The 27,007-nt window shown below is 46.2% G+C and overlaps 2 protein-coding genes and 1 long non-coding RNA gene across 9 annotated transcripts; 1 reads left to right on the top strand and 2 right to left on the bottom strand.

Annotated features, from left to right (window-relative positions):
- Positions 1-322: 322 nt before the first annotated feature.
- On the bottom strand, positions 323-7,900 carry RBM4 (RNA binding motif protein 4). 4 transcript variants are annotated; one of them, XM_072970370.1, is made up of 5 exons: positions 7,617-7,801; positions 6,335-6,758; positions 3,191-3,269; positions 2,576-2,860; positions 323-739 (listed from the first exon to the last, which is right to left on the bottom strand). In XM_072970370.1, exons 2-4 carry the CDS (start codon positions 6,744-6,746, stop codon positions 2,584-2,586), a joined length of 768 nt encoding a protein of 255 aa, XP_072826471.1. In that variant the 5' UTR covers positions 6,747-6,758; positions 7,617-7,801; the 3' UTR covers positions 323-739; positions 2,576-2,583. The 4 variants fall into 4 exon arrangements, with proteins under 4 accessions (XP_072826471.1, XP_072826470.1, XP_072826469.1 ...); XM_072970369.1 differs by having other exon boundaries at positions 2,576-3,269; positions 7,753-7,900; XM_072970368.1 differs by having other exon boundaries at positions 2,576-3,269; positions 7,617-7,812.
- RBM14 (RNA binding motif protein 14) lies at positions 7,818-23,325 on the bottom strand. Of its 4 annotated transcripts, none has more exons than XM_006210681.4 (3): positions 22,875-23,325; positions 16,073-17,534; positions 14,418-15,301 (listed from the first exon to the last, which is right to left on the bottom strand). In XM_006210681.4, exons 1-3 carry the CDS (start codon positions 23,209-23,211, stop codon positions 15,094-15,096), a joined length of 2,007 nt encoding a protein of 668 aa, XP_006210743.1. In that variant the 5' UTR covers positions 23,212-23,325; the 3' UTR covers positions 14,418-15,093. The 4 variants fall into 4 exon arrangements, with proteins under 4 accessions (XP_015100249.1, XP_006210743.1, XP_006210744.1 ...); XM_006210682.4 differs by having other exon boundaries at positions 17,424-17,534; XM_072970365.1 differs by lacking the exon at positions 22,875-23,325 and adding an exon at positions 22,671-22,844.
- Positions 23,326-23,477: 152 nt separating this feature from the next.
- On the top strand, positions 23,478-24,102 carry LOC140698836 (uncharacterized). The gene is made up of 2 exons (XR_012076825.1): positions 23,478-23,572; positions 23,870-24,102. It is a non-coding gene; the product is annotated as an uncharacterized lncRNA (long non-coding RNA).
- The last annotated feature ends 2,905 nt before the right edge of the window (positions 24,103-27,007 follow it).

Genomic DNA, 27,007 nt, shown 5'->3' with positions numbered 1-27,007 from the left:
TGGGGGTGGGGGGAAGGATGATTGCTTCTAAAGCAGGGAAAGTCCTACATCTGAAAACTACTAATAAGTAGTTGGTTTTATAACAAAGGTGTACCAGAGGGAAGAAGTCTTTAATGAAATAAGGCTGCCTGCTTGAGTTCTTCTACATTAACCCCTCTTTTTCCTTTGGCACCTGTAAGTCCTATCTTCAATAAAGAAAACTGCAGTGATCATGTTAACTCAGAAATGAATTGACATTTTATACCCTCCCCTTCTCTTCCAGGGACAAATAAAGAATCCAGACACAAGCCCAAGCAAGAACTCTCTCAAAGCACACACTCCCTAAGTTGAAAAACCATTTATTTCACCGGAAAGAAAAAGGTGATCCAACTCTATATATCTACCCGCCACAAGCCTTTGGGCCAAATGACTCAGGAGCAGTGACACTCTCACAACACCCACTGGAAGCAGGAGGCAGGGAGACAGCACAACCCCCATCAGTTTCTGCACACAATGAGGCCTGCTGGGAGAACAGAACATGAATGGGAAGCTACAGAAGTACTGCAGGACAGGAAGAACAGGAAAATGGGCAGGACAGAGGAAAGGAAGAGGTGGTCTGAACTTAGCAAGGTAAATTAAGGTCCACGGTTCCTGAGGGACTGAACGCACAGAGCCGAGAACGTCCCGGAGACGGGGTACCACGAAGGGTGTATTCTCATGCACAACCGCAGCTCGGAATTTCAGCCCACACACATCCCACCTGAAAGAGAGCACAATACAGGGGCTTTACAGAAAAGCTCAAAAGGCTTTCCCAGTTAACACTTCAAAGAACATCTTTACAAAATATGGTAACGACACTCCTCTTAAGTTTAGCTATACCCATCCACAGTACCATAATAACCTCTAAAAGTGAAGAGTATGAAGGCCAGAGAGTAAATGGGAAGGTCAAGCAATCTCAGACTAGGGTCTTTCTCTAAATTAAATTGCAAACTTTCTTTCATGAGAACAGGTGGACATTGCATTTCTCTTGATGTTAACATTACCATTCTTCAGACAAGGTAATTTCACATTTACAAACTGTCACTAGAGGGCAGGAAAAAGGGAAATGTTCCAATTAGCATTCTGGAGTAAAAGTATGTTTGAATCTTGGAGTTAACAAGTTAAAAAACATTTAAGTCTAGGAAAAAGTACATCAACTGAGCAAGCTTTAAGACCTAAGGGTATTCATCTCTGCCTCAGGGAGAAACTAAAATATACCAGAGGGCATGCGTAAGCTACATTATCAAGTCACTCAAGTTTCTTCTCCAGTGATTTCCTATCCAGTAACCCCGGGCAAGTCACATACCTTCAGCCCTAACTGAAAAGGTGACAGTATCACCCATCTTGTTAGCACATGATTACAAATCAATGGTAATGTCTGGGACACAATGGGGGCTACTCAAAACAAAGGGGGTGTGAAACACCCTTTAATACAACAGCAATCTCAAAACACCTAGAGCCCAAAGCTGGCAAGCATCAGAAGAGAATACACTCAAGTAGAGCCAAATGGATCATGAGGCTCAAAATGTACAGTAGAGAAAATAGCCAGAGGACTCAAGGTAGAGCTGGTGGTTCAAGAGTGTTAAATGTCCATAACCAGTGGCAAGATGAAGGGAGTGATCTGCTTAAGGCAAAGCTCCCAACCCTGGATTTCAACATAACTGGAGAAAGTAAAATTAACAGGGGTGCATATATATTTATATTACTATATACCTTGAAGTGGAGATGAAGTCAAATCTAACACTGTGGGGACAGTTTAAAAACCAAAAAAAAAAAAACCTGAACAATGTAAACAGGCTCTTACGGGACAGATTCAAGGATAGAGCTAAGGAGTGGCCATTCTGTTCAGCTCAGGGAATGAATCTGAACTGACCAGAGAAGTTGAATGAGTCTATGCCCCAGATTCCTTGTTGAAATCAACTTTGTAAATTAAAAGATACCTTTTTTCTACTCCTTTCTGCCCCAACTTACCATCAAATAAGTTTTTTCTATAAAGCTCACAAGGGGTAAACTGTTCAGGAATGTCAGAAACATGCTGCTTCAAGATTAAGATGATGCCATTGGGGTAGTCTTCATAGTAACTGGGATCTGAGCAGTGATGACCAATTAACTAGTTATAGATTTTATCATCACAGGTCATATCAGACCTTTCACATAGCATGAAGGAGAAAAGTAAACTTGCAGACCTTAGTAATGTCGCACACCTAGGACAAAGGCTCTGAGAAACAGCACAGTGGGTCTGAATGTCTGGGTCCCAGGTTCGGTTCAGTTAAAGCACACAGGTGTGACCCAAGATTGAGCACACCATTCTTTGCTTTTCCAGGAACAAATAAAATCAGACTGACTCCCAGGACTAGGAGCCTTGGAAAAATAGCCATGAGGGCTAAGGATGTTTATATATTTCAGAAAGTTAATTAGTTAGGACTTCTCCCTATCCTCTGAACCATGCTAACAACTTTCCCTAACCCTGCGCAAGCAAGCAGAGCAGCCAAACTGGTGCCTTTAGGCTGCAGGAGGGATGGCAAAACCAGAACAAGGGACGCCCCACCGCTCTCACCTCAAGCTTTAAAAGGCTGAATACCGCGCCCGATCCGCATACTGCTCCCGCTCATACCGGGCCATGTCGTACAGGGAATTCCGCGCGGCCGCTGAAGCTTGGGACAACTCACTCTCATGCCCGTAACCGTAGCCCTCTCCAACAGTGGGGACTGGGGCTGTAGCGCGACGCAGGGGGCTCCGATCCCGCCCGTAATATGAAGTGGAAGCTGCAGTAACAGCAGCAGCGGCTGCTGCAGCAGCAGCGGCTGTAGCAGCAGCAGCTCCTGAGGTCGGCAACAGGTGTCTATCGTAGGGATCGAGAGAGGTGGAGGTGAGGTGACTGGCCATGGCTGTATTCTGGACTTGTGGCAGCTGGGACAGGGTCTGCTCTGCGTAATTATACGCGGAGGCAGCTGCAGCAGCCACTGCCTCATAGGACCGGGCAGCACGGCAGCGCTTGTAGTAGGCATCGAGCGCTCCGTACGCGTTGTTGTAATACAACGAATCCCCATAGCTCATGGTGTAAGGTGTACGCACTGCTCCATATTGCTCATTATATTGCTCGGTAAAGTCTGCCACTCGGCCCGAACGATCTATCGGACACTCTTTGGACCAGTGCCCCTCTTTCCCGCACCGATAGCAGCCGCTCTGGTCTCCCATCCCGGGCGCAGTCCTAAGCCGGCTGGTGGACAACTGCACGTGCATTCGTTTGCCTTGAAGAAACAGACGCAAGAAGGGTTGCTATCACTCTTAGTCAAAGCCCCAGCCCCTACCCCAGACACTGGTCATAGCAATGGCTTTAATTAGACAACTCTAATGAAGGACTCACTGCCATTTTAAAGAATTTTTTTTTAAGTTGAGTATAAATTCAGTATAACGACCTGATAGCAGGCAAAGATCAATTAAATGAAGAAATGTTTCAGCTCTAACACCAGTTTCATGCTTAAGAAAGAAACCGCTCTCGCTCAAAAATAAGCACGTCATCCTTTGCCAAGTAACTGGACAGTTAACTACTCTGAACAATGACCCAATGTCAAAAGAAACCATAATAAAAGTGCTCCACAAGATTCTGACATCTCCAATCTCCATTATTACGACTCTTGATTTCATTAAGCAGAATACAAAGGCCAGCCCCCAACTTTACCCCCAAATCAAAGAGAATAGATACAACTCTGAAGCCACCACTGATAGTGATCCAGACTTGACCCATGGCTGAGTTGCTAGGCAAGTTTCAAGATTTTTAGAAAAAATACTCATGAATTGGGGGAAGCAGGGCAATATATGAGTTGAAGGATTTCCTTTCCCCTTAACTGAGTGCTTTAAATTGCTAGTTCTGATATTCATTCTAACAATGATAATCTTTAGTGACCCCTTACAGCAGAGTCAAAGAAAATAGGGCAGTGAGTTCACAAGATTCCTGAGTTTTCAGAAGAGTATTATGAAAAATGTGAAATAAAGAAGGGGTTGACAAAAGTGGAGAATGACTAGCAACGTTAGTGGATCAAACTTATCATTTTAGCAAGATTAAAGCACTTTTCCAACTTAACCTAGAGATCTGAGATCCTAAGAACACGTACTATCATTTTTTACTGAAAATTACAATTTGTATTCTGGAAATGAAGCAGTTTCCACCTAACATGATCTGTCAACTTAACAATAAGCGAAATTCCAGCAAAAACTTTCCAATACAATCGGCTATCATGCACCTAAGCATGCAGATGTCAAAGAAGTGAATGCTTAGAACCAGGGGTCAACAGATAAGTCATCTCACACTATAGAAATAAACAATTTCTACAAAAGTAAAAGTGAAGTCCTAGGAGACTAGAAAAGGGAAAAGGGAGTGGAAAGATCAAAATATCAAATAAAGTCCTGGTTTAAACATTTTATCTGGTTAGTGTAGGTTGCAGGTGAAGAGCTAAGATGTGCAATTAAGTACTTAAGTGTTTTAAAGTGCTAACCTTTGTCCCTCTGGCATTTGCCCACATGGCCACTTTGGCAGCTAACAAAACCAGAGAAAACAAGTGCAACCAAGGAACCAACCATGCCCCTTCAAGACATAAAGGTCATAGTGTCCTGATCTAAGGATTTGCCAGAAAGGATTCCAAAGTCAGAAAAAGCAGCTAAGTTTTAAAAAGTATCTAAAATGGATGTTTCTTAAATGGGCAAAAAATAAAAATATACCCAACACCGAGAAACTGAGATATCACCGTAATAAATGCTGCTACTCTCTACGTACACGACTTTACCGGACAGTATTAAAGAAAATGGCTACTAGTAAGAAAAACACGGCAAAAATAACTATGCATCAGAGAACCTAGAGTTCAGATGCCAAGAGTTACTCTCTAAGGATAATTTGTCCTGAATCAGTCCACACTGTCCTTCTTTTATATATGTAACTGTTACAGGCAGACACCACTACCTCTTCTGGGTTAAAGTGTAGAAGAGTGTCCAAAAATTAGGCATCATACCGCAAACCCTTCATAAAAGCAGCCTTTGCTCCCAATTAAGTTGTTGACACAAAATAATTCTCAACTTACCAATTAAAAAAGGAAAACAAACTAGACCTGAGAGACATTTTTCTTTAATAACGCACAGCAACACCCATTACACAGGGCACCCATTAGCTTGGGGGAATGATGATCAGACTTCCAGGTCTAAGAAAGGTCAGTTTAAGAAAAATAAACACCAAAGATAGCAGCAATGACTTAACAAAAGGAGTGTTCAGCAGAAGCAGCAGCCACTATCTTGTTTGCGCTTAAAAAAAAAACTGGAATATAGATAAAAATGTAGCAAGTTTGGGGAATACCCCATAATTTGGAAGTAATTACACCCAAGGGCCCCCCCGTTTTTTTAAACATTCAAATCCAAAGCAGGTGGGAGAAGACTTAGCAAACTCACCATGGATACCACCCCCTTCATGACTGCCACTCTTGCCACAGGAGCTTAGATCTTTAACCAAGAAAAGAAAATACCTTCCAAATAAAGTGTCTGTCCCACAGCATCACTCACGCTACCTTCCAGGCACACTAATAATTCATCTAGTCAAGGTTCCAAGATAACACCCATCTAAGTGCTCTATTCACCAAGGATGTTAAAGCTCAGCCCCCAAACCAGTGAAAAGGCACTGCCATTATCTACCCCCAAGTCTCAGTCCCTCCCCCTGAGAAACTCCTGAAATGAGCCTTCAATTCTAGAGTGTACTCATCCTCCAAACAGAACCTCTTGAAGCATAACAGAAAAGCAGTAAGAGTGACAGCCCTTTAAAGAGACTAGTTCTCCAAAGACTAAGTATTTACAAAAAATTGTATTTACTGAGAAGTTATGAGTTAGGATGAGGTGGGGGAGTTTAACAAGATATTTTGCTCCTAAACGTGCTGCTTAAGTCGCTTTCTGCCAGGTTCTTCATGTGCAAAATAATGCATAATATACCGAAGCAATAAATTCTCTGAAAGACTCATGTGCTCTACTACTCCGCCCCCACCAAAAAAAGACAAAATAATTGGAGAAATCTTCAGAGGAAAGAATTTCTGCACTAATAGGCATAAAAGCCAATGGGCTTCAAACTAAAGCCAAATGTTTTTCCTCCTACACTTGAATTGCCTAAGGTGAAGTCTCTAAATCCCAAGCATTATCCATTTAAAGTTCATCACCCACACTTAATCCTTTACCATCAGCCAGTCAACAGCTGTATCTCTACTCTAGACCTCTCCTTTTACTTATCCAACCTATTTTCTACATAAGCTTGTGTTCAACACTCTTCCCAAAAAGGGTGGTTCACCTTGAAACTCTGTGTTGTCAAGGCCCCTGATGGCCTCCACTGCGTCCTCTGCCCGCTCCATGTGTACGAAGGCGTAATCTTTCACGATGTCACACTCGATGACTGGACCGTACTCCTCAAACTTGGCCCGAAGCTCTTTGTTGGTACAGGTGGGACTGATGTTGCCTACGTGCAACTTTGTGGAGGTTTTGCTCTTATTCTTGCTGGCTTCCACGTTGATGTTCACCCCGTGCAGTTTGTAGTGGTGCAGGTTGCGTATGGCATCCTCGGCCGCCGTCTTGTCCTCTATGTGCACAAAGCCGTAGTTCTTAATGATGTCACATTCCAGCACCTTCCCATACTGCTCGAAGAGTGAGCGGATCTCCTGCTCTGTGGCCTCCCGGGGCAGATTTCCGATGAACAGCTTCACCATCTCGGACACGGCCTGGGCAAGAAGAAACAAAATTTCTAACAAAAGACCTCAAGCCCATCTCAGTTAAATAAAAAAAAAAGAAAGAAAGAAAATCAATACTGCCACCTCCTTTCGGTCTGGCAAATATTTCCAGTTCCCACCCCCCCCACACGACCCACAAGCACAGCTCCATACAATAATCAGAAGGAAGTGGGAATATAAGGAGTCTGCTACACAGTACCAGCTATACAGAACCTATAAAAATGGGAAGGCATCTGTAACAGAGATCTTTAGGAACAGACAAAGGGTCTGGTAAGAGTTAAATAGTTTCAAACGGTAATCGAAATGAAAGTGAGGGCATAAATGTAGCCCTGGGGGTACTGGGCTTGCGATCTACTTTAAGGACAGTTAGGAAACAAAGATATAACTACTCGGTTGACTGGATTGACTATCTCAAATTATAAACTTGCTCTTCCTCCCCTAACCGAAGAATTAGCCATTTCCGGAAAAGTGGACCTTATAATGGCTACGTTTTACGGTTTCCTTTGGAAACAGTGAACCGGCGACTTGGGCCGAAGAGCGAGGCGTGAGGAGTACAGTAAGTGCTGGAGTGGGGAACGCCTCTCCTGGGGTGCTGTCTTACGACCTCCAACAGAACGGAGGAATGCGTGGCCAGAGAAGGGGGCTTAGACTCATCAGCCAGACGACAATGTCTCAGGGCCTGAGACATTCCCGAAACGAATCGTAATTCCTAAGTCTAAGGGAAGCGCGGTTATCTCGGCGGAAACCTGGAGGCAGTACGCCCAGCCAAGTCGGGTAGAGGGCAGGGTGGGGAAAAAAAGCAAGGTATTCTCGGGGGAGGTCGTGGGGGAAGGGCAGCTTCAGGCTTACCGCGCAACGCCGAGCACCGAGGTCGGCTCTCACTGAAGAGTGCGGAGGCCACGACCCCACAGGATATCCCTGAAGGCCAAGGAATAGGATAAAATTTAACAGGGCAAAAAAAGTGGAGGGGCTCGGAATCTCTCACCCGCACGGAAAGCAGCAGGGATCTTCCTCGCGGTGCGGACGCTTCTGACAAAACGCTAAAATGGCGGCGGCCGCAGCAATGACTCTGGGTAGAGAGGGGGAGGTGAGCCTACCACCGGATTGGCCCCTCAACAAAGTAAAAGGCAGGCATTCCCGTAGATCCTCTTCCTGATTGGTTACCACGAACGCCAATCACCTGAGGCCGGGAAGAGGTGGAAACGTCAGTAACCCCAGAACGTTTATGCGAAAGCCAATGAGCACCACTGTAGAGAAGCCGAAGTCACTGATTGGGTAAGAGGTCGGCGTGAGGGAGGAACTACCAACGTGGGCTTCGCCGGAGGGGTTCCGCCCGCCATTAGGCGGAGCGAGCTAAGGGTTCTGGTGTGGCGGTCTTTAGCTTCGTGGCGCCAACTTTCTGAAGCTTCCACCTCTCGCCAATCCACGTGTGCTCCATTTTGCCTTCTACTCCAAATTGCTCCCTCTAAACTCCCAAACACCACCTCCTCGCAGCCAGGATACTGCGGACGGTAGCTTACAGAAACAGAAGCCAGGTAAGAAAAATACTGGGAAGCGTCCCAACTTGAAGAAACCAACCTCCTCCTGCTTTGGCCAAGAATCCACACTGGAGCCCCGGGAGTCCCAGAGCTACCTCCAAATTGAAACTACTTTCATAAGTGGTGAAGAGCATTCTGAAAACGGTTAATGGGCTCAGCTTCATTAGGGTATAATGGCCCCAAAGTTGGCTTGGTTGAAGTTTGCATTACTCGGGAGGCGCCGAGAAACAGGTTCCGTCTTGGAACCAGCCTCTCGGGGTCCAAGATGAAGAAACGGCTTCTCAGTGTGACCGTGGAGACACAAAAACCCCCACCCCGCCCTGAGAAAAAACTGGAGCAGCAAAGTTTTTTGTTTTATTTTATTGGGCGCCATCAGGCAGAGCTGTAGGTTTAAACTCCTAGAACTGACCTTAGAGGCAAGAGCCTCTACCACAACCAGCTACAATTAAAAAAAAAAAAAAAAAAACAACAAAACAAAACACAATCGAAACAGCATTCTCCAGAGGGTCCGGATCCCCTGTCACACTTTTTCTCATCTTTGGCTTCTTCACATAATCCCATATTCAATGAACAAGCAATGACCCTTTTTGCAAGGCAGCTTTTGAAGAGGGAGTTTAAAAGGGGGTAGGGCGCTGGATGGAAGAACTTAAAACATGGTAAAAACCGTGAATTGTTTGAGAGGGATCATCAGAAGTGAAGATGACAAGTAGAACATACTACCATTCAAAGCAGCCCCCCAAAAAGGGGTGGGGATCATAAAGAGAAAGGTGAAGTCAAAGTTATGGAAATGGATTTTAAAACCTGACATGACTCAGAAATCAGATGGTGAAAAACTGGGCAAGAATTTATTCTAGGGTGGGAAAGGGTAAGAATCTAAAAATGTCAAAATGTAACATTTACAGATGTAGTAGTCACTAATCTTGGTCCGTTTTCATTGTGGATCCTGATGCTGACACTGAGATTGAGTAAAGGCCATAGGATCAGTGATGAAGAATACAAACTGAAGGTCAGTCAGCTGCAAGCGTACCCTTTTGAGGGGCCTGCTTCAGGAGGTGATCACAACTCAATCTGCACAGGGAAAAGCGTCTGGTATAGAAATTTTTTCGGCTCCTTTCTGTTTGATCTTCCAAATTTTTTGTTCCAGTAGCCCTGCAGATAAACTTTCTTCCAAAATACCAAAGCATATGAGTTCAACTCTATGAAACTAGGAATCTCTCCCAAGTCCAAAGGGGGAAAAATGGGAATATAAATCTTCTCAGGATCACAACTCAGGCCAGTTTGCAGACCACCGCCCACACCCCAAACTAATTACTTGATTTACCTTCTGAAAGCCCCCTAGGTCCAGTTATATTTGTTTCATTTTGCAAGCTCATCCAACTGAGTAAACACTTTAAAATCATTCCCCTGCTTTTTAAATTAAAACCCACAGCACCTGGAAGAAATTTCACTCACCCTACCCAATCTGGTTCTTGCCAAAATCTCCCAATCTCTTTTTAACAATTCTCCCACACCCAACACAGCTCCAGCACACTGGCCTCTTTGCCCCAAGCTTATTCATACTGGCCACCCCACCCAAAGACATCCCTCCAACTCCAGCCTTACCTTGGAACTCTATCCCATGACCCCAAGTTATTTTTCCAGATACTTACCACCACCTGAAATCCTATTTGTTCATTCATTTTCTGACTTCCTCCCATCCCCTGCCCCCAACAAATACTTGTTCTACAGGGGCAAGGAAGGACCTTTACTTGTTGCCTACTACATCCTGTGTTAAAATTGCACCTGGCACATGGTAGGCACTCAAATATTTGTTAAGTTAACAAATAGATAAATGAATGCCTGCATTAACTTTTTGACAACCAAAGGAGAGATGACTTTGGATTTTCAGTCAGTATCAGCTTCAGACCATGGACACATTACTAAAAACAAGCACTTTTATCACCTAGTACACTTTACAGTCTCCCTCAAACATAAAAAAAGCAGGTCCCCAAAAGCCAGGGGGTAACCTATCATCAGAATTACCAGTTTGACGAATGCTGCAAAATGAAGCTTTAGGTAGGGAGACTTGTAGCTCTCATCTCCATGCTGATGTTTATCTACCCAACTGTATTTTACCAAATACTAAAGGAGCTTAATGTTTGCCCCTTAAAAACCATGAAAAGTTTTAAAGTTAAAGATACCTGGTCCAAATCCTTTACCTTGCCACCCCTATTACAGAGAATGGGATGCTTTAAACCTTATCTGGAACACTGCAGATGCCATTTTGGTGATTCTTCTGATCAGGTTATCATACCTCTAAACCAAAAGATAAAGCAACTTGTCCAAAGTCATCTAAAAAGTTGATGTTCTGTCAGAGCCAGGCATAAATATAGTCTCAGAAGAGATGAAAGAGGCTAGAGCCTGGACTCTTGAAAGGGAAACGAGGAACAAATCCAAATTCAGAGGGGAAATAACATTGGTGTCTGGAAAAACCACTCAAATGTGAACAAGCAATTTGTATTCACTTCAAACCCTATCACAGCCTTAGGACTGCATGAAATCTATATACCTAATAAATAACTGGCTCCTAAACCAGAAATTAGTTACTGGTCTAATAAGGGCTCAAATTAAAAAAACGACTATTCTTCAGGGATGTTCAGTGGGAGCCACTAGGCCAGTGAGCAAGCTTCCTAAGCCTCCAATCCCACTGCCAGCTACTCTCTAAGCCTTGCCTAAATGTCCGTTTAAGTCCCCTGCCCCATACTTTTCTTCTCCATACCTAGGAGAATCTGATCCCAGGACACAAAAATGTCTGAGACTAGAGGTGGCCAAGACTGGTGTGGTCCTGTGGCCTATGTCACTCCTAGGTACCATTCATTACAAAAATCCCCTTCCTTCACTGTTACCCATGTGCTGCACCCACAGCTACATTGTTCTTTGCTCAGCTGTGTGCCCCACTAGGCCATCCCAGTCTCCTCAGAAAGTTCTAACTCCTTATTTCCATGAGATGGCTAGCATTTAATGAGCAGTTAACTGTATATGAGACCCTACACTTGCTACATATTTTCACTGTTTCTTCCAAGTAGTAGTACCATAATGATTACAGTCCTGGATGGCTCAAAACAGCTGGTTCAACTTGATCTACAGCTTTCTAGCCATGTGATCTTAAGAAATGTTACTTAACCTACAGTCTCAATTTATAAATTAATAAAATAGGTTTAAAAGTACCTAATACATTTGGGTTGCAATGAAGATTAAATGAAACTGATACATTAAAAGCGCTTTTAACAACTCTTAGCACATGTCATAGGCCACTGGACCAGCAGATGTTAGCTATCATCCCCATTTTATGGATTGAAAAAAAAACTGAAGTAGAATTCCTGATATATCCAAGATCACACAGCTAAGTGGCAGAACCAGGATTCAAACTGAGGAAGCCTGATTTGAGAGCCAATACCCTCAGTAATTCTGTGTGCCAAGTCAGTTTTCAAATCAAATAAATCCCATTTCCAGTTTTCTCTAGCGGGACCGCCCCATCCCCTCCTTCCTTACCTGCCACTTCCCTAGCATTGCCTAGTAACTGTAACTAGTTCATCTAGGTAAGTCCTGCCTCCTCTAGATTGTAAAATCCCCAAGGTTAGCCCAGGGACTCAGCTTCCTGAACACTGTATTTCCAGCATACACACACATTATTTCTAATGATTTACAGCTAGGCTTGAAATCATTTTAAGAACTTTTTTTCCCGGAAAACTCTAGATTCTACCCTTTAGGACCTTTTTGTAAGGTACGCAGAGAATTTAGAAGTAAAAATTTTCCACCTACCATATATCCATCTTATTTTCTTTATGACCCAAACTCCTATTACATAGCACACTAGTCCATAAACCTAGGAAATTTACTTTCATTATGACCTCAGGCATCCCATGTTATAGTCAACTTACTTGGCTGAATAGCACAAAATGACTGGAGAACCAACAGTCTGTGCAGACTTTGGCAGAGCTTAAATGGGCATGACTAGAAAGGCAGCTGACCCAAAGAGGCTGACCACTCAGTCATAGTCCCATTACTTCCAGTGCAAGGGATGGGGCCCCAGGCCCACTCTGGACAGAATTTGAAACAAGGTCCAAACCTCAGAAGAGAACACAGGCTGACGAGGTGAGACGGCTTTATGTGGTCTTGTTCCAGAAATAAACCATCTAAAACTTCTCCAATGAAGGCCAAGTTATAGAGGTAACAGATGCATAAGTGCAAAGATCTGAAGGACATTCAAGTCCATATTCCCACCTCCTTTTCCCGAAACACATGTTAAATGTCCACCCTCCCATTCACTCAACCCAACCATCTCCAAGTTATAAGACCCTGGAAATCAGAAATCCACAAAAAGTGAAGTATGAGGAATGGGAATAACACAGGGGGCATAATTTAAATTAAAGAGGGAGAGAATTTTAAAACAATCTGCAAGACAGAGGAAAATGACAAATGGTTTAGTTTTGTAGATCCTTCTAGCTTAAACGAGAAGCCTGGCAGCAAAGGCAGCAAGGGCATCAGGTCCTAAAGACGACAGGCAGAGTGATCGTCTAGGTCAGGTCACCCTGAAGAACTTGGGCTGCAATAAAGAAATACCAATACTGGCCCCGAGAGCACATTATAGGCTAGTTTTCACAGAAACCAAGGGATTGGGACAGTGGCAGAACCCTCACTGGAAAGGAAGACGACAGAAAGCCACACTGACAAAGAAAGAGTATTATAAATACACAGGCTACAATCACAGCTCTATAATCACCCAACCCTTGATTTTCCAGGGTAAAAAACACAGCTAAGTCTGTTAGCTTGGCCCTCAGATTACCCCACCCTCACTGCAGAAAAGTGACAAGAAACCTGTCCAACTTCCCCTCCTCACAGTCCTGCAAGGAAATGAAAAGGAGCAGCAAAGCACCTGAAGGCAAAGCGGTGAGAAGAAAACCAGAGAGCTATGGCCCTAGTACCCCAGGTTACTCCAGTTGGCATTCGCAAGTAAGCGATCAGTTATATGAAGACCATATGCTGCTTTTGCCCACTGGGCAGAGGAAAGAGCACGTAGGGCAAACTACTCCATCACCGGCAAGTTCACAAGCAGCCAGTGAAGGAGGCAGAAAAAAACCCACCTCAACTCCACTTGATTGACACACAGACCTCCCCAAAGTCACCCTGCCCCAATAGACTCCCAAATCAAATGTCTAAAGACCCCTTTCCCAAAGGAATGTCAGTAGGTTTCCTGTTAAAACCCCACCCAACCAATCTTCTTCCATTCACCCATCATCATGCCAAGCTTCCGTCTTGTCCACAGCTTCTACTGCCGTATTTTTTGCCCAGGTCCTCTCAATCCCAAGTCCCAGAATAAAAGTATAGAAGGAATCTTCAATTCCTCTCCCTATCCCAGCATCCCTATTTGGTTATGCTTGCACCTCACCTCCTTCCCAGAGTCTATCGTAACACATTCAAATATGAACCCAGCAAGAAAACTCCCAGACACTCTAACAGATGGAGAGAGGGAATCTGAGTCTCAGGTGACTATGATGGCAGGGGTTGGCAGGACGCAGGAAGGACACTCCATGGTGATGTTCAACAGGCGAAATACCAGGTCTATGGCCAGAATTCCCCATACCTGCTTCCAGTTGTCCCAACCACAGGGCATTACCAGACAGAGACATGACCCCCACCCCAACTACTGGCTCCTTTCCAGTTCCCGGCCCCAGTACTCACTGAAGGACCCACGAGCCTCAAAAGCACCAAAGCAGTCATTCCCCACTTCTCACTTGAGAAGCCAAACCCCAGAACCACCCTGCTGGAGCACATGTTGTTTCTGAACTGGAGACAAGTCAAGGAAAATGGCCAAGCATAGGCAGAGGAAAATGAGCAATAAATTTCCTGCAATTGGGTGTGATTAATTCAAGTTGAAGCAACTTGGTCTGGACTCTCCAGTCCTAAAGATGACAGACTAGCAGGGCAGGGAAATCATTCTAATTCCCACATTCAAACCCCTTTCCTCATCTGCTCTGGGTTCTCTGGCTGCCTTGCCTTCAGTTGTCATGTCTTCCTGGATGTCAAACTGGCTTCTCTGAAACTGAGTGCAATCAAGACAATGACAACCAGGTTTCCAAACTGCAAATTGCCCCAAGTTTTATTTGTAGTCCATACAAAAGGGAAAAAAAAGTAAGGTTTTCTAACACCACCTACTTGGGGAGATGGGGAAGTGGGACTGTGCCGCTCAGCATCAGCTAGAACATCAGGGGTCAGTAGGGATTTGGACATATTCCAACCGACTGTCCCAACAGGAACTCAGTCTCGACACAGTCTATAGAGGGACAAAGTCAGGGCCCCCTGGACTGCTGGCACAGCTTGGCGCATAGGAAATGGTTAGGCTAACCCTTTCCTGGCCTCCCTCACATCTAAAAAGAAAAAGGCGCCGCCGACCTCAGCTGCAGGTTGCTTCCCCATCCAGACGACCTTAAATATCGCGCACAAAAATAAAAGGGAGCCAGGAAAAAAATAAAAACATAAAAGAAATTCCCATCCTGGGGAGATGGGAGGCAGGGGAGAGGGGAACCGCAGATCTAAAGCCAGTAGCAAGATTTGCTGCTGAGGCGAAGGAATAAAGTAGGTTACTGCCGAACACTCAAAAGGATCGTCTCCTGGGGAAGGCCCACATGGTAGAGGGGATGAAAAACCGCAAACAGGAGAGGTATGGGCCAGTGGTTATAACCTGGGTCTACACCCTACCCCACCTCTCCTCGACTTCCCTCCCTGTGATGCCCCATCCCAGGATGGCCCTACATGCGGCGCTGGTAGCCAGAGTGCATCTGAGCTGCCCGCAGGTAATCATTATAGGAGCCCGAATAGCGTGCGTAATCGGAATGGGCATCGGGCAGGCGACGGTAATCCAGCGAGGACTTTGTCGGCGAGCGGCGGAACGAAAGCTGCGACTCTGATAAACGGCGGTAATCAGAGAGCTCGGCTAAACGCCGGTCGGAACCATACCTAGTCGAGAGAAGAAGACAGTTGGTGAATGAGACAATTGAGGGGAGGGCTCCAGGTGGGCACAGGGGAGGCGCCAATGGGGATGGGAGGGTGTAATCAGATTGGTCTCCAACAAACAAGATTTTGTCAGAAGGCTCACCACCCTATCCAGGGCAAGAAATCAAGCCTGGTTCAACTCAGTGGGAAACCAAGCCCACCACTGAAGCCCTCCCTTCTGAACTGGCCAAGGTGGATTCTGATCTATATTCCCAAACCACAAACAATCCCCACCCCCTGGGCCCTGCACAGAAAGACCTTGGTTGTTTACCAACAGCACGGCGGACGAAAGCAAGGTCCCCAACTTCCCAAAGAGTGGACGCACCTCATACACCTTGCCTTCAGCCAGTGAGTGCCAAAGGGACTACTCTTTCAAACCCACCCCCACCAAAGGTCAGGACAACCACATAACAAGCTTAAGGATCCTTGAGACGGTGGGAGAGACTATGAGCCACAATCTCGCAGGCAGTAGCTCCAATGGCACTTGGGCTAGCCTAGACAGGTGACACTTTTCCTGACCTAACTAGCTGGTACCACCCCAGCCTGAGCACTATGCTCACCCGAACCCTGGTGACCAGGAAAGTTCACAGACATCACCCCCCTCAGCCTCAGGACATCCCATGGGAATAGAGAAGACCAAGGGAGGGGCCGATGGCTCCAGTTTCCCTCCCATGCCAACCTCAGCCCCTTGCCCTGAGCCCCGGTTGGGGGCAGAGGCGGGGGGGCATACAGTACCTTTTCGACATGGCGACAGCCTTTTTGTAGGGATCGTCGTAGCTGGCCCGGGGTGGGGAGAGGCGGGTACGCTCATAGGGCGGCGGGGTGCTGTTGGCGTTGGCAACGGCCCCCTGGGACATGGACAGGTAGGCTGCAGACGGCTGACCTGCCCCATCGTAGGCATTGCCCGGCTGGCCACGGTAGGAGGCAGCAGCCTGGGGATGCTGCTGTGCAGCATAGGAAGCAGCCAATGAGGCTGACGACTGAGTGCGGTAAGGAGCTGCCAGGGTGGCAGAAGGCTGGGCCCCGTAGGCAGCTGCGGCACCATAGGAGCCAGTGGCCGCAGCAGCTGACTGAGCCCCATAAGAGCCTGACAGGCCCATCGATGCTTGAGCCCCGTAACTATTCAGCTGGGTCTGAACAACTGGCTGGGCCCCATAGGAACCAGCCATTGGGGTAGTGGCTTGTGCAGCATAGGCAGCTGGCTGGCTAGCATAAGCAGCAGCTGCAGCTGGTTGTGCCACATAGGCAGCAGGTTGGGAGGAGTAGGAAGCAGCCTGTTGTGCAGCATATGGGGCAGACTGGGCATTATAAGAGGCCGAAGGCTGGGCATTGTAAGAAGCTGCCTGGGCCCCATAAGCTAGTGAGGAGGCTGCAGACTGGGCCCCATAGGAGGCTGCCTGGGCCCCATAGGAGCCTAGGGAGGAAGCTGCTCCCTGGGTGTTGTAGGAGGCAGCCGCGCGAACCCCATAGGAAGATGCAGCCTGCGCGCCATAAGAGGATGGCTGGTTACCATAGGAGGCAAGGGAGGAGCCCTGAGCCCCATAGGAGTTGAGCGAGGAAGCCGCAGCTGGCTGACCCCCATAGGAGGAGAGGGCTGAGGCCGAGGGCTGGGCTCCACCATATGGGCCAAGCGAGGAAGCTGCGGCAGACTGGGAGCTAGGGCTAGCCAGCTGGCCCCTATATGGGGCCCCAAGGGAAACGGAGGGCTGAGCGCGGTAAGAGGCTGCCTGGGCTGTCATGGGCTGAGTCCGATAGCCGACACCCAAAGAGGCAGAAGGCTGGGCCCTGTAGGCAGCTCCCAGTGACACTGAGGGCTGGGCCCGGTAGGTGGCTGGCTGGGCCGTCAGCGGAGCCACATACGAGGCTCGGGGAGGTGAACGGCGCAGGGGGCTGCGGTCGCGACCAAAGAAGGGTGGTGTGGGCTGACGGGCTTGCCCATCAAAGCCACCAGTGCTGTTGCCAAAAGCCTGCTGGTAGTCGAAGGTGGCAGAGAAGCCACCAGTTCCAGGGAATGCCGTATCCCCAGCCCCTGGTTTCTTGGTCTTGTCCCCAGACTGGATAGCCAGGCCAGGCCCCTTCTTCTGACCCTTGGTTGAGAGTTCCACGTTGATGCGCTTGCCCTTCACTTCTTTGCCGTTGAGCTGCGCGATGGCGGCTTTGGCATCTGCTTCCTTCTCCATGTGAACAAACGCGTAGTCTGATAAAGCAGCAGACAGAGGGTTAGCAATTAGGGGGGGAGGGCATGCTACCCTATGGGTCCCAAACTGGACACTCCAACAGCACCCAGCTGTTGCCAGCTACCTCCAGGCCTCCAAACCCTCCTCTCCAGGAGTAGGTCATAAAACATGGCTCCCATATAACAAAGCTTCTGACTGTCCTGAGTAGTCACCTTTGCCTATGGCCTTCTCCCCATTCTCCCCGCTCCCCCGGCCACCTCACCCAACTTCCTGGTGAGAGAAGAAAGAGCATAGATGAACTGCAACACAGGAAAAAAATCTTCACAGCTCCTGTAAGTATAAACCAGCAGACAAAAACATAGAAAGGACTCCTGGATCACTCAGTTATTCAGTATTCCCTAACCCAAGATCACCAAACACTAATGTTCACCTTTGAGGTGAACCTTACTCTCAAACACCAGAAATGACCACTTACGTCTTGGCATGACCCATGTCTCAGCCCAGGACCAATTAAGGCAGGAGAGCTAGACTGATAATGCACAGTTCACGAAACTCCTCCAATATGATCTTCCCTTTCCCACAGTACTTCCCAGTTTTCAAAGCACCTCCATGCATAGGACCTCATCTGGGCCTCAGAACAATCCCAGGAGGCAGGCAGAGCAAAGGATCATTATCCCCATTTCACAGGTGGGCAAACACACTCAGAGAATTCATATGGTTTGCCCCGAATCAATGTTGTCACAGCCAGGAACAGAATCCCAGCTCTCCATGCTCCTTCACTACACCAGTTTATCCCTCAGAAGTCAACACATAAGGCAGGACTGTGTAATAAGGCTAGACATTTAAGCTAAGAAGGACCCTATATAAGCCAATGAAATGTGGGAATGGAAATTGAGCCTCTTGGCTGAGGGCAGACTCAAGTCATCCTCCGCACCACCCTACCACCCCAGCTACATTACATCCTCCACTGGTTACTAGTCAAGCGACAGAAGTATTCCTTACGCCTTGGCTCCTATTCACAGAAAAGATTTGGTTTCTCAGCTTCAAGGCAAGAAACTGCAATTACTGCAGCTAGCAGGCTCTACTAAGCAGGTTACCCCTGAGGTTCTCATTCAGGGCCTGAATGAGCTGGTGGGACAGGCTCTAAGACAGAATGTTGATGTCAAAGTCCTACTCATCTACCACACAGAACGAGAAAATTTCAGGAGGGGGAGGAGTGGAAAGAAATTCTTGTTCACATCCAAGCTCACAAAACACAGCAGAGTCTGAAGAACAGTGATAAGCTTGTGCTAGTGGGAAACAAAGCCCTGCACTAAACTCTATCTGGACCTGTGGCTACTTTAAAGTCCAAGCACCAGGACCCCATCTCTCTCAAATCTGTTTAGGAAATGAAGAACTACTTAGATGAAATTACTAAGGTTTCATTCTTGATAATAAGAAATCCTTTGAAATCCTCTAAACAATGTCCTAATTTCTAGAAACTTTCATACTGGGATCCTCTCTAGCTGCTCCTAAAAAGCAAGTCATTTTCCTGAATGTAAGGTGATGCCACCAACATGACTGTCATACAAATGAGAATAATCAACAGGTAGAGGTTAAAGTATAGTATAGCAAAAGGACTCCTGGGGCTAGGAGCTAAAATGCCTCAGTTGAAGATTCAGAGCACTGACTTGCTACAAGCCCTTAAGGAATTTACAATTCATTTCTCCAATTGACAATCTAAAAATGCCTTATAAAGTATAAATAGCTATATAATGATAAAGAATTCTGATAATTATTCAAGCCTGGGAATAACAATAGGCTTATTTCCCTACAGAATATCATTTTCATCTTTTAAAAAACAAAAGGGATACAATGCCACGTGTACGTGCAAATTTGGAACCTGCCAGAGATGATATAAGGACAAAAGGAACTATCACAGCTCTCAGTCTTCACACCCTCATGGCCAGAACCTGATTTCTCCTCATCTACCAACTGTGAAAAGCAAAAGTGTTACTTGGGGCCTAGCCACAGGGCACTAGAACTGTCCTCTGATCTCTCACCTCCACTTTGGACAGAATGAGCTAAAAATCAATGCTGGTGGTCCCAGATCTCCTGAGAAGTGGAGAATGAGCTAACCCTACCACCAGGAAAATGCAACAGTAAGCAGAAAGCAGGATCTTGTAGACAGATTAAAGGGAATTAAAACACAAACAAACAAACAAAAAAACAACTTCCAGGCATTGTGAAGGAATATTAAGGAACCTCACCGTATTTCTGGTGAACCTATCCTCACATTCCTAAGACTGGAATGAGCTAGGAAAAAACACTCAGCAAAAAAATTTCAATGGGTTTACAAGAGCAATAGGACATCACATTATCTACTCCTTACTTAGCTAGGTTTTATTAAGAGACCAACTTGTGAAACTTGAAAATTGAGATCATGTATGTACAAGTCAACTGACCACCCAAATGACCTATATAAATGATAAAAACAAAGCCATGAGATAAAATTATAACCCATTTATATCAGAAAGTTCCAAATTTGACACTGGAGGGAAGTGTGAATAGGTTGTCCAGCTGATTCAATCACATGAGGGCTAATCAACCCTTATCACAGTGAGCAGCCAAACCCAGACCTATCCCTGTCAAAGATGTCCATGAACCCAACAACTCCTAAGGCAATAAAGCAAACCAGAGACCTGCAAACTCCAGAGACCCACCTGCCTGGACAGCTAGTTCAAGGAAATGGTGACCTCTGAATGAAGTTCATCACATTTGAAGGGGCTAACAGGCAATGATTTACCGGTTCTCCTAATGGTCTGATGGCATCACAGTCCTTCTTGTACCGAAGTTAAGAGAATCCAGAAAAATGAATTTTCCTATCCTCAGAAGAGTAAAACCTTCTAATTTGAAACTACAGAGCTGTGTTTAGGAGTAAAGAATGACCACTCAAAAAAAGGAAAGGAAACAGTTTCCTCTTCTGCCTTTCAGATTTCCTATGAAATCTAAATGGCTCCTAATGCTGTCAGTACCTCTCAGACTCCATCTTTGAACACCCAATAGACCGTAGCTGTGGAGAGTGGGTAAAATCTGCTGTCTCTATGGAGATTTTTACTCTACAAATCAAATCATAATCTAAGCTCCTGGGGTAACCAAGCAGCTATGTTTTTCCCCCGGTGAAATAAAACAGAACTGGTTGTTCTGTGCTTTGCAAAGACCTGACAACAAACACAAGACAACTCAATCAAACACCCATTCCCGGACCAAGAAATGAGTAAGCTATTTATAGAACCAGAGCCAGTCTCTTCCACTACATTCCCAACTTAAAAATCTCACTTTCACTCCAAAGAAACAGAAAGCCATTAGTGGAGAATATGATCCTCAAATCTTCCCCACAGTCCCTTACATCTAAGTATATCAGGAGCTCTCTTAAATTTCGGCATAACTACAAATAACAGCTAACCACCGCTCCCTGAGGAACTCAATGCGTTTCTGCCAATCAAATGTTTATGAAGGAATAAAATGCACAAAACTTTCACTCTCTCAGGACTCAGCCAGGAGCTCTAAAAACCACATGCAGTTACACCCTTCACCCCATCCCACCACTACTGTCACATGGTTTCAGTCCCAAGTAAATTCAAACAAATTTTAGGCTTTCTCTACCGCTCAAAAAGAGGCTTCTTGACCAATGAGTTCCCAAGAGACTGTCCCCTCAGATGCTAGTTTCTAGACTCTTAATCTAGTAGCCACCCTACCTAAGAACCACAAAAGAATAGTAGGTCAATCAACACAAAATTCTCCCAATTCTGTGGGAGTCACGTACTCCCATCTAGTTTCGGGGCAAGTACCCAATCTGAGGCCCTTCCCATTCTTTCACTTTAAACAAAAGCAGAAATCCATGCACCATAAAGGGCTTCATCAGGGCACCCAGCAGGAAAGCCTGATTCCAGTTAGTCATGGATTCTCATATCTTGAGTTGAGGAAAACAGTATTAATGCAGAAGGAGGAAATACTCCTAGTGATGGAGACTACGACCCTTTACACTTTCCCAAGTTACAGAAAGGATAAGGAATGGCACCCAAAAGATGTGGCTTCCAGGACAGCAAACGATGTATATTGGTAGGAATGAATAGGCACCTGCTCCCAAACTTATTTCCTATCCTCAAAACTTCTCACACAGAATATAAACAGATATGAATCCAACTCCAGGAGTAAGGGATCAGATACTCACTTCAAGGTTGTATCCTTGAAGATAGTGGGGCCAAATCAACTCTGGTCTGTTCCCAAGTGAAACACAGACTGGCCATATACACAAGGTCTGTATGTAACTCTAAATCTTGCCAACCAAGAAAGAAAAATTTAGGAGGTAAGAACCCAAATTTAGGCCAGGCCCAAAAAAGGAAGTCAGGCCTAAATTATGGTGATACATTCTTCTCCAAGACCAACTAGGAATCTACCCTGACAATTAGACTACTAAAGCAAAGACGACTACTAAGTCCTCATGTTCCCCTCAGCCACAAAGTATGGCCCCTTACAAAATCCCCAAGCTTATAGAAAGGACACTGCCCTGGAGCACGGGTTTGGCAAGTAAAGGCTGCCCAGAAGGGGCCTTCATTTAAAAAAAAAAACAAAACCCTCCTTCCACATGCAGAAGGCCGAGGTTTCCAATTTAGAGATGTAAAATCGATCCCAAAAGAGGGGGTGGGGGACCAAGTCTGAGGGCGTTTGAAAGCGCAGAGTTGCCAGGCCTAACCCATCTAACAATACTGAAAGGCAAAAGTTGGTTCGGAAGGGGCCCCTTCTGTACCCACGAGTAAACAGACCCATGAGTAGACCCAGGCCATACGACACTAAAACATCCCAGCTCTAGAAACGTCCAAGGGCCCCGTTACCTTCCGCTCAGGAGCATTCACCGGTAGGGAATACAAGGGTGGACTTGGGGCGTTAGCCCCTACCTTTTCCCTCTTCCCTTGCTCTGATCGATGTCTGGAGAGGACGTGGGGAAGTTGTGAAATCTTCCCCGCTCCATGATCCGGCTTGTACCCATCACTTCCCAATTTCCGCTCGGTGCCAGGCCCAGGAGACCAGTGGAACGCGCGCCCCCGGTACATTCCCAAGACTCTCAAGCGCGTCCCCGGCCCCGCAGCTCGGCTCACAGTGGCCGCCGCACCCACCTAGAGCCGCTTCCTCCCATTTAGTTAATGGTGTCTGGATCGCAGGGAGGAGGGTGGCTCTACCCAAGGCGCCCCCAACACCTCCGGCCTCGCTCCCGCGGACAACCCCCCACCGCCAACCGCACCGTGACCGACCCCCGGGAAAGGGGCGTGGCTAACAAGCAGAGTGCCCCGAGCGCGCCCGCGCCCCCGCCTTCGCGTTACCTTTCACCACGTCACACTCGATGACGCGTCCGCGGCGCTCGAAGAGGCTGCGCAATTCCTGGCTCGTGCACGCAGCCGACACATTGCCCACGAATATCTTCCAAGTGTTAAGAGGCCGTGGGCGCGACATCTCCACCACGAGCGCGCGCCCTGGCCGCAGCTCGTGGCCGTGCAAGGCCTCGATGGCGCGCAGCGCGCCCGCGTTCTCGCGCATGTGCACGAAGGCGAACTGTTTCATGACGGCGCAGCTCATGACCGTGCCGTAGGGCGCGAAGAGGGCTGCCAGCTCCTCCGGCGTCGTATCCGCCCCATCGACGTTTCCCACGAAAATCTTCATTTTGCCGCCGCAGCCGCCTTCCCGGAGAGCCGGGACCGCTCCTCCAGCGACAGGCGAGACGTCCGACCGGCCGGCAGTCCTCCCCAGGAATGGCTGGCGACCGAGAACCCCGCCGCGCAGGCGCTCTGACCTAGCCAATCGGAACCTACATCCCGCGCGTCCTGCAGCCAATCAGAGAGGCTGAGAGAGGATGCCATCAGGCGCAGCCAATCCCAGAGGGCCTGGAGCCCGCTCGTTAGCGGAGGGGGTGGGAGAGGGACGACGGCGCGCGACCAACCGCCACTGCCGGGGGGAGGGGGAAGAGGGTTGGAGAAGGGGATACGCGCGCGGGGATCGCCGGGGCGGCCGAGAGGCCTAGCCGGTGAGCGGCCTCTGGCCTGGGTGGGGCCGGGATCGGCGGGCCCCAAGGAAAAACTTTGTTCAGTCGGTTAAGTCAGAGCCCCTCCCATTCTGGCAGCCTGGGCCAAACCCGCACCTAGAAGTGGCTGTGAAAAGTGTTCACGGGAAGGCCGGGCCTGGCGGGAGAACCCAAGACAAATGCCTTCACTCAGCAAACAGCTTCTGGGCTGCCGCCTCCGAAACTGTGCTGGGCGGCCTGAGGGGACCTGAGAGGCATCTGTCCCGGAAAAACTCTCGTGCTATTCCTTTCGTTCTTTAGAAACACATTCCCTGAGGTTGTGGAGGTCCCGGCGGATGCTGGAGACAGTGAAAAAATCAGAACCCGCCTCTGCCTTTGGAATTTCCAAACGAGGAATGAGATATACCTCTTTGTATGTTTAAAAATTTCCACAATAAAAAGTTTAATGAAGTAGAAAAGTAAGTCAAAAGAACGGTCCTGGGGAGGAGTAAAAGTTGAGCCTTTGAATAAAAGAGGAAAAATGTCAAAACCGACAGATGTGTGTATGTAAATAAGATTGTGCATGGCAGAACATCAAAAACAAAAACATGTGACAAACTCAGGGAAATATTTGCTTACAAGTTCATTCTACAAATTTTACTGAGCACCTACCCTGTGGGGCAGCACCGAGCATATAGCAGTGAACTAAAAGTGACGAAAATCTCGACCTTGGAGCTCATACTATGTTGGGGAGAGACATAATAATTAAGTAAAACGAATAGCCTGTTAGATAGTGGTAAAGACTCGGAGTAACTGAGGCAGCAAAAAAGACATCCTCTGAGGGAATTAGTCCAGAGAGTGCATGTCAAATGTCTGTTCAAGGAATCACAGAGAGTATGGCCGGAGCGTGGAACATAGTGAATAATAGAGCTTGAAGATTGAGAGGAGGTGTAGCACGTTATGGGTCATGGAAAGGACTTTGGCTTTAAATCTTTTTTTTTTAAGGGGGGAGGTTTATTTATTTACTTATTTATTTTAATGAAGGTACTGTACTGGGGATTCAACCCAAGACCTCACACATGCTAGGCACGCACTCTACCAATGAGTTATACCCTCCTGCTTGGCTTTCACTCTTAGACTGCAACTCTGTAGAGGACAGAGGGGTTCATCTGATATAACTTATCTTTCATAGTTTTATAAGTATCATTCTGGCTGCTATTGAAGTGGGTAAAAACGAGGAGAAGACAGTTTGCTCAGCAATTACCACTAGTACAAAAATTCGAGAGAGAGATGATGGTGACAGGGATCAGGGTGGTCACAGTAGACTTCAGGGGAAGTGGTCAGATTTGGATACAGTTTGAGGGTAGGGCCAACACAATATGCAACTGGATGTGCGTTGAGAGAGAAAGAAGTCATAGATGACACCAAGCAAGAGGAAGCATGGAGTTGCCATTTACTGAGATGGGGAACATTGTGGATGACTAGAAATTCAGTTTTGGACATAGTAAGTTTGAGATGCCTCTAAGTCATCCAAGTGGAGGTACCAATGGATAATTAGCCATGTGTCTGGAGCTCAGCTCAGAGGTCTGGGCTGAAGATACAAACTTGTGAGTCTAAAGAGTTAATATCTATACTGTACAAAGAACTCCTACAAATCGATAAAGAAAGATGAGCTATATGGGCCAAGGATGCGAACTGGCAATTTTCTAGGAAAACAAGTACAAATGGTCAATAAACAAGAAACTTCATTGCTATTCAGGAAATGCAGTTTCCTTTATAAATGACATTTTCACCCCTCAGGTTTCCAAAAAAATCAAAAGATTTTTGTCTATTGGTGGTAACGGTGTGAAGAAAGTTCACTCACATATAGCTGCTGATAGTGTGAACCCTGCATCCTTCTTGGTAAATATTCTGGCAATACCAAACCTTTAAATGTAGTGAGGCTTTAACATAGTAATTCTGCTCTATAGAAAACTCATCAATAAGGATATTGGTATAAATTTATTTATTGTAGTATTGTTTGTAGTAGCAAGCAGTGGAAGCAACCTGAATGTCTGTAAGTAAGGAAATGAGGTATTGCCTTATGGTGGACTATTACGTTGCTATTAAAAATAGGTCAGAATCTATTGATACGGAAGGATGACCAAAATTTAAGGGGGGAAAAAAACCCCAATGTCATTGTATGATATTACATCTGTCTAAGCTGTAGGTGAAAAAAATCATCCATATAGGTGCATATGTTTTTTCAGCATGGAGAAACAATGTCAGTTACCTTAAGGGGATGAGAGAAATAACATCAGTTACCTCAAGGGGATGTTAATTTTTTACACTTTTCTATATCATTAGACTTTCAACAATGAGCATCTAATTCTCTTATGGCTTTTTTTTTTTAAGTGGAGATACTGGGGATTGAATCCAGAACGGTGTGCGTGCTAAGCATGTGCTCTACCATGGAGCTATACCCCCCTCTATGGTTTTTTTAAGTACATTTTAAGGAAGAAAAGAGGAGCACCAGTTTGATACCACTCTGATATCTCTGCAAATCCGAACTACTGGCAGTATGCTCAGAGCTGGTTATCAGCAGGCCTCTAGCCACCCAGTAAGCATAGCAATTTTAAAGTTGTCATGGGAACAGTTCCATGTTTGTCCCAATAATGCTGGTAGGGTTTAGAGTCAGAACACTGCAACAGAAATATAATGTGAAACTCATATGTGCTTTTAATTTTTCTGGGATCCACTTTAAAACATACAAACAAACAAGTAAAATTAATTTTAACAATATGTCTTATTTAATCGAATATATCTAAAAAACTATCATCCATCAGATAATCAATATAGAAATTATTAATAAGATATTTTATATGCTTTTCCTTCAACTAAGTTTTTGAAATTCATTGCATACTGTACACTTACAGCACATCTCAATTTGGACTAGCCACATTTCATGTGTTCAGTAGGTAGCGACATGTGGCCAGTGGCTGCCATATTGGCTAATGCAGGTTTAGCCTTCCTCTTGAAACGGCCTTCTGATCATAAAGAGACATCCTTTGGAAAAGCAGAACTTCAATATCAGGGATGCATCTGATTTTTGAAAATAGCCCCAAGGTTTTCAGAGCCAAGTGTAGGGAATAAGGGTGGGCAGAAAGATCAAGCTCAGAAATATCCATCAACAAATAGTGTCAAAGCCGCCAAGGATTCTTAAGGATGAGCCAGGCCAGGCCAGGCCAGGCCAATCCAAATACTTTAAAGATCAGAAATTCACACCCAGCTGGAGGAAGGAAACGAGTTGCCGACCATCAAGTTAGTGGCAGAACCAGAGCTAATTTGCCGCTCTTCATTACCCCAGGTCAAAGAGTTAGAGCCATGTTCAAACCTCGATTTTCCAGCTGTCTGAACTTGAGCAGACCTCTTCATGTTCATGAGCATCACCTCCTTCACTTACAAAATAACTGACCTTCT

This window comes from Vicugna pacos, chromosome 10 (assembly GCF_048564905.1).
Source record: "Vicugna pacos chromosome 10, VicPac4, whole genome shotgun sequence".
NCBI classification, from domain to species: domain Eukaryota; kingdom Metazoa; phylum Chordata; class Mammalia; order Artiodactyla; family Camelidae; genus Vicugna; species Vicugna pacos.
Note: the sequence above shows the minus strand (reverse complement) of the source record. Positions and strands in the feature narration are given on the sequence as shown.

What these genes read in the sequence shown, in the direction of transcription:
- RBM4 (XM_072970369.1), bottom strand. Translation starts at nt 6,746, where the DNA reads ATGGTGAAGCTGTTCATCGGAAATCTGCCCCGGGAGGCCACAGAGCAG. An exon ending in TGACAACACAGAGTTTCAAG is followed by an intron (nt 3,270 to 6,334) that starts GTGAACCACCCT and finishes TGTTTCTTCAAG; the next exon opens with GCAAACGAATGCACGTGCAG.
- RBM14 (XM_006210681.4), bottom strand. Translation starts at nt 23,211, where the DNA reads ATGAAGATTTTCGTGGGAAACGTCGATGGGGCGGATACGACGCCGGAG. An exon ending in CGAGTGTGACGTGGTGAAAG is followed by an intron (nt 17,535 to 22,874) that starts GTAACGCGAAGG and finishes CTGCTTTATCAG; the next exon opens with ACTACGCGTTTGTTCACATG. An exon ending in GCTGTCGCCATGTCGAAAAG is followed by an intron (nt 15,302 to 16,072) that starts GTACTGTATGCC and finishes TCTCTCGACTAG; the next exon opens with GTATGGTTCCGACCGGCGTT.